Below are 12975 nucleotides of genomic sequence, written 5' to 3' on the forward strand. Positions count from 1 at the left end.
AAAAGATAGCACTCCTATGTGACAAGAATGCTGTACCAACGTTTGCTTAACTGTCCTTCCTTCTAGGTAAAAGCTGCTGTTCCAGGTGCCCAGGTGAATGCAGCGTTGGCAAAAAGATTGCCAGCTGCTCCTGTACCTTCCAGAGGAAATGTGGTACAGGCCTCTCCAGCAAAGCCAGCGGGGAGCCAAGCCAGAGCAGCCCCTGGCAATGCAGTGAGACCCGCAGAGCCAACAGACAGCTCGGACACCAGCGGCTCATCGGACAGCGAGGATGAGGAGCCCCCCTCGGCACCACAGGTGAGTTGCCCCGAGGTTGACAGCGGGAGGTGTTGGGAGGCTTGGGTCTTGGGGACCCTGTTTTGAAAATGGGCTGCATCCCAGCATCACAGGTGCCCTGCTCCAGACCACCCTTTGGGAACTTCTAATGTAAAATAACCAACATGCATGGTGCTCTAATCTTAAGTCCTGTCATTCTGTAGTTTGTTTAGTGGTAGTTTCAACTGTCACACACAATTTAATTTTTATGTTCTTAGGTTGTGAAGTATTTGGAAATGTATGTGAAGTGTTCTCAAAGGTGTTTTATTGTATTGCTTGCTTCAAGGAAGCCTAGCCTAAAAGCCCAGCTACACCACAGTTAGGGAATAGGCTCGCAGTGCACATTTCCTATAGTCCCCACACAAATGATTTGGTCTTGAAAGTTCTGTCTGTGAACACAAGAAAAGCCATGCAGGATCAGGCCCAGGCCCAGGCACTCGGTACGCATGGTGGCAATACCAGGTGGCCACAGGATCCCTCAAGCAGGATGGGCACAAGAGCTCCTCCTGCCCTGCTGCTCAGCACCTGGGGTGTGCAGGCAGGCCATTGCAGGGCTACCAGCCCCTGATTGCCTCCTCCCCCCTGAATCTGATCTGTGCCGTTGGGGTGTTTAAAATGGCAAAGCACTTGAGCAAGTTTGTCCATACTGTTCTTTTAACCTTAACAATAGGCTCAGTCAGCTGGGAAAACTCCGAAGGCCTCTGTGGCATCGGTGAAAAGCACTCCATCCAGTGCACCGGCAGACAAGGCAGCCTCTACTCCAGCTCCAGTGAAGGCAACGCCAAAGTCGCCTGTGGCCACCTTGGCGAAAGTGCCACCACCTGCAAAGGCTGCTGGGAGTGCAAAGAAAGCAGAGAGTGAGGAGAGCAGCGAGTCGTCGTCTGAGAGCGAGGAGGAGCCTTCCCCCATCCCAGTGAGCCAGAAGGTTAGAAATTATTGCTCCTATGGAATAAGGGGACTCGGTTGCTTTTCCTTTCATGTGTGCTGAGGATTACATGATCATGCATCTTCTGTATTTAAAATCAGCTCTGGCCATGCACATGTTATACAGACACACTAACTTGTGACCAGTAAATGTGCGAGGGAAAGGAGCCATCATGTTCCCTTCTCTTTCCCAGATTGTCCGAACACAGCCTTTGCTTTCTGAACTCATGTTCATGAGTTCTGGATTGTGAATATTTTTCAAAGCTGTGCCAGGCTTTGAAAATGTGATCTTTAGTAGATTACATTTTTCTTTCTTAACTCCTTGCAGTAATTAATGTGACCAGAATCGTAATAAAAAATCCACAAAGAAGATTGGTATAGAGTTTGAATTGCCCGTGATTGTAGTTCACAGGTAGCTACCTCATGGTTAGGGTTTTACATTGTCTTCCCTGATGGTGTGTCCTTGATTTTAACTGTCACTTCCTGCTCTGAACGTTTCAAGTATGGATTCTCCTCCTAAATGGAATGTCTAACAAAAAGCATGGAGGGAGTATGTGGAGATGAAAAAGAAAGGCAGCAGCTTGTATTAGACTAGATAAGACTCCCCACCCCCCCTCACCCCCGGAAAACAAACCACCTGGTGTAGTTAAAATGATCAGCAGATCCAGAATGATGGTTAGTTCACTTTTGCAAATCATGGGACCTAAAAAGAAGAGCCCCTTCATGGATCACTGCCTTGTCGTGGCGAAGGGGCTTGCATAGCTCAATGAAGCTATGAGCTATGCTGTGCAGGGCCACCCAAGACGGACAGGTCATAGCAGAGAACTCTGACAAAACGTGATCCACTGGAGAAGGAAATGGCAACCCACTCCAGTATCTTTGCCATGAAAACCCCATGGACAGTACCAAAAGGCAAAAAGATATGACGCCGGAAGATGAGCCCCTCAGGTCGGAAGGTGTCCAGTGAGCTACTGGGGAAGAGCAGAGGGCTAGTACTAGTAGTGCCAGAAAGAATGAAGCGACTGGGTCAAAGCCAAAAGAACACTCAGTTGCAGATGTATCTGGTGGTGAAAGGACAGTCCGAAGCTGCAAAGATCTGTACTCCATAGGAACCTGGAATGTAAGATCCATGAATCAAGGCAGGCTGGATGTGGTCAAACAAGAGATGACAAGAGTGAACATTGACATCTTAGGAATCAGTGAACTAAAATGGACAGAAATGGGTGAATATAATTCAGATGACCATCAGGTATACAACTGCGGGCAAGAATCCCTCAGAAGAAATGGAGTAGCCTTCATAGTCAATAAAAGAGTTGGAAAAGCAGTACTGGGATACAATCTCCAAAATGACAGAATGATCTCAGTTCGAATCCAAGACAAACCATTTAACATCAAGTCTATGCCCCAACCACTGGTGCTGAAGAGGTTGAAGCTGACCAGTTCTATGAAGACCTACAACACCTTCTAGAATTAACACCAAAAATGATGTCCTTATCATCATGGGGGACTGGAATGCTAAAGTAGGAAGCTAAAAGATAACCAGAATAACAGGCACGTTTAGCCTTGGAGTACAAAATGAAGCAGGGCAAAGGCTGGTAGAATTTTTTTTCAAGAGAACACTCTGGCCATAACAAACACTCTTTCCAACAATCCAAGAGACAACTCTACACATGGACATCACCAGACAGTCAACACAGAAATCAGATTGACTATGTGCTCTGGAGCCAAAGATGGAGAAGCTCTATGCAGTCAGTAAAAACTAGACCAGGAGCTGACTGTGGCTCAGATCATGAGCTTCTTGTTGCAAAATTTAGGCTTAAATTGAAGAAAGTAGGGAAAAACACTAGGCCACTCAGGTATGACCTAAATCATATCCCTGATGAATATACAGTAGAGGTGACAAATAGATTTAAGGAGTTAGATCTGATAGAGTGCCTGAGGAACTATGGACGGAGGTTTGCAAAATTGTACAAGAGGCAGCAACTAAAACCATCCCAAAGAAAAAGAAATACAAGAAAGCAAAATGGCTGTCTGAAGAAGCTTTACAAATAGCTGAGGAAAGAAGTGAAGCGAAAGGCAAGGGAGAAACAGAAAGATACACCCAATTGAATGCAGAATTCCAGAGAACAGTTAGAAGAGATAAGAATGCCTTCTTAAATGAACAGTGCAAAGAAACAAAAGAAAAGAATAGAATAGGATGGACCAGAGATCTCTTCAAGAAAATTGGAGACATGAAGGGAATGTTTCATGCAAAATGGGCATGATAAAGGACCAAAATGGCAGGGACCTAACAGAGGCAGAAGAGATTAAGAAGAGGTGGCAAGATTACACAGAGGAAGTGTACAAGAAAGAGCTTAACATCCCTGATAACCACGATGGGGTGGTCACTGACCTCCAGCCAGACATCCTGGAATGTGAAGTCAAATAGGTCTTAGGAAGTCTGAGCAACAACAAAGCTAGTGGAGGTGACAGTATTCCAGCTGAGCTATTCAAAATCCTCAAAGATGATGCAGTAAAAGTACTACACTCAATATGCCAGCAAATTTGGAAAACTCAACAGTGGCCACAGGATTGGAAAAGGTCAGTTTACATTCCGATCCCAAAGAAGGGCAATGCCAAAGAATGTTCAAACTACCGCACCATTGCACTCATTTCACATGCTAGCAAAGTTATGCTCAAAATTCTACAAGCTAGGCTGCAGCAGTATGTGGACCGAGAACTACCAGAAGTACACACAGGATTTCGAAGAGGGAGAGGAACTGGAGATCAAATTGCCAACATACGCTGGATCATGGAGAAAGCTAGGGAGTTCCAGAAAAACATCTACTTCTGCTTCATTGACTATGCTAAAGCCTTTGATTGTGTGGATCACAACAAATTGTGGCAAGTTCTTAAAGAGATGGGAGTACCAGACCATCTTATTTGTCTCTTGAGAAACCTATATGCGGGTCAAGAAGCAACAGTGAGAACTGGACACGGAACCACTGATTGGTTCAAAATTGGGAAAGGAGTACAGCAAGGCTGTATATTGTTGCCCTGCCTATTTAACTTATATGCAGAGCACATCATGAGAAAGGCAGGGCTAGATGAATCACCAGTTGGAATTAAGATTACCTGGAGAAATATCAACAACCTCAGATATGTACATGATACCACTCTAATGGCAGAAAGTGAAGAGGAACTAAAAAGCCTCTTGATGCGGGTGAAGGAGGAGAGCGCAAAAGTTGGCCTGAAACTCAACATTAAGAAAACTAAGATCATGGCATCCAGTCCTCTCACTTCCTGACAAATAGATGGGGAAGAAATGGAGGCAGTGACAGATTTTATTTTCCTGGGCTCCAAGATCACCGCAGACGGGGACTGCAGCCAAGAAATTAAAAGACGCTTGCTCCTGGGGAGGAAAGCTATGGCAAATCTAGACAGCATACTATAAAAAGCAGAGACATCACCCTGCCAACAAAAGTGCGTATAGTCAAGGCTATGGTTTTCCCAGTTGCAATGTATATCTGTGAAAGCTGGACCATAAGCGAGGCTGAGTATTGAAGAACTGAGGCCTTTGAATTGTGGTGCTGGAAAAGATTCCTGCGAGTCCCTTGGACTGCGGTCAGTCCTAGAGGAGATCAGCCCTGACTGCTCTTTAGAAGGCCAGATACTGAAGATGAAAATCATACTTTGGCCACCTAATGAGAAGGAAGGACTCACTGGAGAAGAGCCTAATGCTGGGAACAATAGATGGCAAAAGAAGAAGGGGACAGCAGAGGATGAGGTGGCTAGATGGAGTCACTGAAGCAGCTGACCTGAGCATAAGTGGACTCTGGGGGATGGTGGAGGACAGGGAGGCCTGGAGGAATGTTGTCAATGGGGTTGCGATGGGTCGGACATGATTTCGCAACTAACAACAAAAAGAAGAGACGGGTATCAAGGATTCTTGCATTAAAATTATTTTAAAATGAGGTTCTGCAGATCTCACTTCTTTTTCCTTCCCTCCCCTCCCTCCAGCATGATGAGCTGCAGCTAAGCTCAAAATTGGCTGTAGTTCCAAAGATCTCCCATTTACTGGTAGTGGATATGGAAAGGGTTCTTGAAGACGTTTCCTGCAAACAGCTGCAGGGGCAAAAATTCCTGTTAGTATTGACATGAGTTGGGCAGTTGCTTTGACTCAGCCGTGCTGATAGTCCCGGGGGCAGGGAAGTAGCGGGTTCTGCCCTGGGCTAACAGCTTGGCAAGCCACAATGTCCCAGGTACAGGTGGGAAGGCTGATGCCTCTGTTCCGTTCAGCACTGCAGTAATGTTCTTTTGAGCCAAGCACTGGGCACACTTGAATATTTAGCCAAGTGAAGTTACGTACCTGTAATTCTACCAGAGATCAATCAGATGTCGTATTGCCACCTTTAACACCTTTTAAAATTCAAGACTTGGAAGAATACACTGCAACTTTTATTATACTTTATGCTTAATCTTCCCACTAGCCAATATTCTCTGGGCAGATTTCAAAACAAGTATTACATCTATGATTGCAAGACCAATAACACTTTGTTTTACTTTGACGCTCCAGCAAAGCAAAATGGTTTGCATTGGCCATAAAATACTAATGGAAGGTACTGCAGAGTCTCTGCAGGTACATTTATGGGCAGAATCCAACTAGGCACTTACTCCTCTGCCGGTTCCTTTCTCCTCACCAATTCCCTTCCTCAAGATACAGCGCCCACCAATTTTGTCATACAGGCAGGGTCTGCTGCTTATGCAAAGGAAGGGATGCCCCAAAATGAGGGAAAACACTGATTCCTGCAAGGACGCGCATCAGCCGAGCTTCTTTATGCAAGCTCTGCCAACCCGCCTCCTTCCAGAGATGTAGTACTGCTGCATTGCATTTGAATGAGCATTTCTACCTGTTTTGGATTGCCCAGAAGTGCCAAGTCTCAATTGCGATGGCAAAGGTGCTTGTGGCCGCTAATGGGCAGGACATAAGAGATCCAGCGTGGGCATGAGTGTCCTCCAGGATTCTGCCAGGAGACCAAGCAGGCTTTTGCAAATTAGTTTGTAATAGGTATTCTTCTTTTTTTAAAAAAAGCTCACCAGTCCAGGCAATATAATTCGAAGTGTCAATTTCTAAGAAGCTCCCACACTTCTTAGAAACTACAGTTTTGCTGTGGGTGGTTGGAGAATCTTTCTGCAGCTGAGTTATGGAAATTTTGGCAGCAACAAATAAAGGCACTAGAAACTTTCTGTAGTTCTAGATCAGATGTAAGTGAGTTGGAAAATCAGCAAGGATGAAGGATTGCAATCCTTGTAACCAATGATCTTTCTGTCTCATGCACACACATGCACACCCAGACAAAGGGAGAGGTACTCTTAGATATTTGGACAATTTGTTGTACTACAACCTGGACCTGAAATAGGTTTAACTGGTATTGTTGCTGCTGTGTGTACACAAGTTTCTCAAGGCTGTGAAGCCACAAAATGTTTTGAAGCAACCAATAGGCTTGTTTTTGCTTAACTTTTTTGCCACAGTAAAACAACATCTTTACTTCGCACTTGCCTTGTGCCTGCCTTTTATTGAAGGGAAAAGCCAAACCTCTCCAGCTACCTAGAGACTCCCAAGGGAGTACAAAAGTCTTTGCATTCCCAGCCCCAAAAGCACATCTCTGACTCCCAGGGCTTCAGCAGCATTGCAAGGCAGCCCTCCTGTATGACAAGCATGCTGTACTGACAGCTGGTTAATGCATGGAAGGCAGTTAAGTGAAGGAGAGCAGAAACCTCCCTGCGGGGCTCTGGCTTGGCCTCTTCCGAGATGTAGATGCTTCCTCAGCTGCTTTGCAGGGCTGTCTGAGGATGTGCCTTGCACTGAAGGATGCGGGATTGCTTTAGAGCACCTGTATCCTTTCTGCTCCCCCACCTGCCTGCACTTGAAGGCATGAGGAAGTTTGCACATTGCAAGGGTCCCTTGCTTTGAGTCTGTGAGTCAGTGGGAAGCACCTTGGGGTATATTCAGATTTGCAGGGGAGGGCCCTGGGTGGCACTGATGTCTTTCTGTTAGCCTCCTTTAATTGAAGCTATTCTAGTCAGCACAGGCATGAGATGCCCCTCAGTTATCTTCATGTCCAATGGCTAAGCAAAGGAACCTTCCTGGCAAGACCCGGGTCTTGATGGCCAAACACGCAGTTGCAAGGTTGACAGTATAACTGCAAGTCTTCCAAACCGCTAAAGGAACTGACAAAGTTGCCTTTCAGGTGCTTGAAGCCTTTGAGCCTGTGCAGCTTTTAAAATTGGGGTATCTATACCTGAAGAACTTGTCGGCTCTGCAGGTGGGCATGTGCTAATGCTGCCTCTTCTGTGTCCTTCCTTCTAGGTAAAAGCTGCTGTTCCAGGTGCCCAGGTGAATGCAGCGTTGGCAAAAAGATTGCCAGCTGCTCCTGTACCTTCCAGAGGAAATGTGGTACAGGCCTCTCCAGCAAAGCCAGTGGGGAGCCAAGCCAAAGCAGCCCCTGGCAATGCAGTGAGACCCGCAGAGCCAACAGACAGCTCGGACACCAGTGGCTCATCGGACAGCGAGGATGAGGAGCCCCCCTCGGCACCACAGGTGAGTTGCCCCGAGGTTGACAGCGGGAGGTGTTGGGAGGCTTGGGTCTTGGGGACCCTATTTTGAAAATGGGCTGCATCCCAGCATCACAGGCGCCCTCCTCCAGACCACCCTTTGGGAACTTCGAACTTAAAATAACCAACATGCATGGCAGCACCTGTGTATGCAGGCAGGCGATTGCAGGGCTACCAGCCCCTGATTGCCTCCTCCCTCCTGAATCTGATCTGTGCCGTTGGGGTGTTTAAAATGGCAAAGCACTTGAGCAAGTTTGTCCATACTGTTCTTTTAACCTTAACAATAGGCTCAGTCAGCTGGGAAAACTCCGAAGGCCTCTGTGGCATCGGTGAAAAGCACTCCATCCAGTGCACTGGCAGACAAGGCAGCCTCTACTCCAGCTCCAGTGAAGGCAACGCCAAAGCCACCTGTGGCCACCTTGGCGAAAGTGCCGCCACCTGCAAAGGCTGCTGGGAGTGCAAAGAAAGCAGAGAGCGAGGAGAGCAGCGAGTCGTCGTCTGAGAGCGAGGAGGAGCCTCCCCCCATCCCAGTGAGCCAGAAGGTTAGAAATTATTGCTCCTATGGAATAAGGGGACTCGGCTGCTTTTCCTTTCACGTGTGCTCAAGTTTTCAGGATTGTGCATTTTTTATACTTAAAATCCCAGCCTTGTGGAATGTGGCTGCTTTCCCCATCCATTTTTTGCACTGCCTCTTTTGCACCTCTTTCAGCATGTGGCTAATCAGTGGACAGTTAGATGCTTAGATCAGCTGCATAAAGTTACATTAGTTTGCTTTTCTACTGCTTGTCTTTTAACACCAGAAAAAGGCTCTAACACCTTTGTTTAAAAGCTGAAAATATTTGGATTGTCAAACACCCTGCACTTTGCAAACGGGATTGTTTTGCTCCGCATCCCAGATCTCTAGCCTACCTGTTTCCCCCTTGGGATGAACCTGGCATTCCCCGGGGAAATTTCAGGAAACTTCAAAGGCATTTGCCTATCAATATTGCTCTTGTTTGACATGTTGATCATGGTAATTTTCTAGAAGGGAAGTTTCCCTCCCCTATAGGAAACCACTTTCACATAACGACAACCCATCTTTTAAAAACCAATGAGCTTTTCGTGACATGTTGGTGCCCTGCCTATCACATGCCCACCACTTTTGCTTTACTGCACAACCCCGTTTGGTTCCTCCATAGGTTGTGTGATGTAATGCATAAAGCTGGACTGCTATACTGAGCTTAACAACTGAGCAGCTGCCCCAGCAGCAAATCATGGCTTAACTAATGAGCTCCTTACCTGCTCAACAGCCCAGTTGTGTGAGTTCACATACCACATTATAGAGCCTACAAAGGATCTGATTGTGGTTTGTACTGTAAAACAGAAGAGGTGGGTAAGTGACAGGCAGCACATTCCTGGCAACCCATCATTGTTTTAAATTGGTTGTCGTTATGTGTGAAACAAGTCACTTATCTGTGCCCTTGATTTAACTGTTACTTCCTGCTCTGAACATTTTAAGTATGGATTCTCTTCCTAAATGGAATGTCTTACAAATGAAAAGCATGGAGGGAGTATGTGGAGATGAAAAAGAAAGGCAGCAGTTTGTATTAGACTAGATAAGACTCATCCCCCCCCCACCTCCCCGGAAAACAAACCTTCTGGTGTGGCTAAAATGATCAGCAGATCCAGAATGATGGTTAGTTCACTTTTGCAAATCATGGGACCTAAAAAGAAGAGGCGGGTATCAAGGATTCTTGGATTCCAAATGCCATAAAAGTGAGGGTTCTGCAGCTCTCTCTTCTCTTTCCTCCCCTCCAGTCGCAGCATGATGAGCTGTAACCGAAGCTGAAAATTGGCCGCAGTTCCAAAGATCTCCCATTTACTGGTAGTGGATATGGAGAGGGTTCTTGAAGACGTTTCCTGCAAGCAGCTGCAGGGGCAAAAATTCCTGTTAGTGTTAACATGAGTTGGGCAGTTGCTTTGACTCAGCCGTGCTGATAGTCCCGGGGGCAGGGAAGTAGCGGGTTCTGCCCTGGGCAAACCACACTGTCCCAGGTGCAGGTGGGAAGGCTGATGCCTCTGTTCCGTTCAGCACTGCAATAATGTTCTTTTGAGCCAAGCACTCTGCACACTTGACTATTTAGCCAAGTGAAGTTACGTACCTGGAATTCTACCAGAGATCAATCAGATGTCGTATTGCCACCTTTAACACCTTTTAAAATTCAAGACTTGGAAGAATACACTGCAACTTTTATTATACTTTATGCTTAATCTTCCCACTAGCCAATATTCTCTGGGCAGATTTCAAAACAAGTATTACATCTATGATTGCAAGACCAATAACACTTTGTTTTACTTTGACGCTCCAGCAAAGCAAAATGGTTTGCATTGGCCATAAAATACTAATGGAAGGTACTGCAGAGTCTCTGCAGGTACATTTATGGGCAGAATCCAACTAGGCACTTACTCCTCTGCAGGTTCCTTTCTTCTCACCAATTCCCTTCCTCAAGATACAGCGCCCACCAATTTTGTCATGCAAGCAGGGTCTGCTGCTTACGCAAAGGAAGTTTCCTTGGGGATGCCCCAAAATGAGGGAAAACACTGATTCCTGCAAGGACGCGCATCAGCCGAGCTTCTTTATGCAAGCTCTGCCAACCCGCCTCCTTCCAGAGATGTAGTACTGCTGCATTGCATTTGAATGAGCATTTCTACCTGTTTTGGATTGCCCAGAAGTGCCAAGTCTCAATTGCGATGGCAAAGGTGCTTGTGGCCGCTAATGGGCAGGACATAAGAGATCCAGCGTGGGCATGAGTGTCCTCCAGGATTCTGCCAGGAGACCAAGCAGGCTTTTGCAAATTAGTTTGTAATAGGTATTGAGCTTCTTTTGACACTGCAGTGTGTGTTCAAATCCATAATCCACACTGCCTTCATAAAAATTAATTTTATTCGTAGGAGGAAGTACTTTTGGGAACTTTGGTTAGTTCTCTACCTCTATAAACAAGTTCCAAACAAACACTGAAAACTGGAGTTTGCTTCATTCCATTTGGGTGGGGAAAGGAAGTGAATTGGCACAATTAAAATGAGCATGGTGTCTTAATTGAATTTTAAGATTTTGGATATTTATTCAGCTGGCAAGGTGTTTGCATATTTCCTCTGAGATAGGGAAGCAAACAAGCATGACCTTGAACAAGTTGTTGGCTTGAACTTCTCATCAAAGGTTCCCAGCAGTGCCCTGAACAACCTCCTTGCATGGGGCTATTCCTAGATGCTCAGGGAAAAGGCAGTTCTGTGAGCCTCTTGCCTTATGTTAGAGGAAAGCAGACACTGGAGCTTTATGAAGTAGAATTGGAGAGCTGCTGCTTTCAGAACACAGTTTAAAATTATTATCCTGCCTAAATCACAAAGCAGCACAAATTCCTTTATCTTTTTGAAAATGACTACATGTCATCTGGACTGAGGTGGGATAGGGCGGGAAGGTACATGTTAAATTCTGTAAGTTAAAACTCTGGGGAAACTGGGGCTTTGTTGGGAAGGCACTCCTTTCCATAATGCAATTCAGCTGATTTTTCATTGGTTTGTCCAGGATAGTAGGGAAGTAGACCTTTCTCTTTGTGACAGCCTTTGAGGTACTTACAGAAGGCTATCATGTCCCCCTCTCAATCTTCTCTTCTCAAGGCTGAACATGCCCAGTTCTCTCAGTCTCTCCTCTTAGGACAGTGTTTCCAAACCCTGGATCATTTTTGTTGCCCTCCGCTGGACCCTCTCTAATTTACCTGCATCTTTCTTAAATCTTGGTGTCCAGAACTGGACAAAGTATTCCAGGTGAGGTCTGACTAGTAAGGAGTATAGAGGAACTACTACTTCTAATGATTTCAAAGTAATACTTTTGTTAATTCATCCCAAAATAACATTTGCCCTTTTGCCATCTGCATTGCATTGTTGGCTCATGCTTAGCCTATTGTCCACAATTACTCCAAGATCTTTTTCAGTTCTATTGAGCCACATATTCCCCATCTGGTATCGATGCATTTGGTTTCTTTTTCCTAGGTGGAGGACTTGGCATTTGTCCTTATTGAATTTCATTCTGTTGCTTTCATCCTAGTGTTCAAGTTTATCAAGATCATCTTAGATCTTCATTCTGTCTTCTAGGGTATTTGCTATTCCACCCAGTTTTGTATCATCTGCAAATTTGATTATCTTTCCTTGTACTTCCTCATATAAATTGTTAATAAAAATGTTGAAGAGCATTGGGTCCAAGACTGAACCCTGTGGCACCCCACTAGTTACCTCCATCCAATTTGAGAAGGTGCCATTGATGAGCACTCTTTGTGACTGATTTAGCAGCCAATTTTGGATCCACCTAATAGTTTTTTCCATCTAGTCCAGTTTTTGCTAATTTGCTTATCAAAATGTTGTGTGGCAGGATGTCAAAAGCTTTGCTAAAGTCTAGGTAGATTATGTCCTTGGTATTCCCTTTTCTATTTGGGAGGTTACCCAGTCAAAAAATGAGATTAAATTAGTCTGACAGGATTTATTTTTGATAAATCCATGCTGGCATCTATAAATCACTGCATTTTCTTCAAGATGCTTGCAAATGGATTTTTAAATAATTTGCTCCAGAATTTTTCCATGGATTGATGTCAGACTAGCTGGTCTTTAGTTCCCAGGTTCATCTTTCATTGCTTAAATGAAAGTTTGCTACATAGCTGTGACAGTATCATACTAATTTTTGGTTGCTGTTTTAGCAATGTGTTTTTTCCTAATTAAATACTTCCAACCTACACTTTTGATCTAGGCGCATATGAAGAATTATTCAATTATTGGGCAAGTAGCCTTAAATGAATAAGAACTTTGTGCTGAATAATTGGGTGTGAGTTTTTCGCGTAAGGGTTACTTAAACTTTCTTTCCCAAATGGCTGTTCGGGTGATCTTGCAGAGAAACTGCAAACATTTATAAACTTCAACCTTTAGACCTGCTTGGTCTTGACTTTGAATTCAGTGCTTCATTTCTGGACAAAGAGTTGGAGAAAGCCCATCAACCCCCCTGCCCCCATCTCTAAGGATTTTGTTTGCTTCTTCTGAAGAAGTGGGGATGTCCTCAGCTGAAGTTTTGGGGAGATGACTAAAGCTGCAATCCTGTGCGTGTCCCAGAGTTGTCAGTGT

At 45.1% G+C, this 12975-nt stretch overlaps 1 protein-coding gene across 2 annotated transcripts in view; it reads left to right on the forward strand.

The window, feature by feature from the left end:
* Nucleotides 1-12975, forward strand: part of TCOF1 (treacle ribosome biogenesis factor 1) — a 55356-nt gene that overhangs the window by 18278 nt on the left and 24103 nt on the right. For both annotated transcript variants that reach the window (XM_044454474.1, XM_044454473.1), the window contains exons 7-10: nt 67-297; nt 986-1240; nt 7589-7819; nt 8121-8375. In XM_044454474.1, coding sequence (XP_044310409.1) covers nt 67-297; nt 986-1240; nt 7589-7819; nt 8121-8375 — 972 coding nt within the window. The remainder of the gene's footprint in view (nt 1-66; nt 298-985; nt 1241-7588; nt 7820-8120; nt 8376-12975) is intronic.

This window comes from Varanus komodoensis, unplaced genomic scaffold (assembly GCF_004798865.1).
Source record: "Varanus komodoensis strain SLA01 unplaced genomic scaffold, ASM479886v1 scaffold7_3, whole genome shotgun sequence".
NCBI classification, from domain to species: domain Eukaryota; kingdom Metazoa; phylum Chordata; class Lepidosauria; order Squamata; family Varanidae; genus Varanus; species Varanus komodoensis.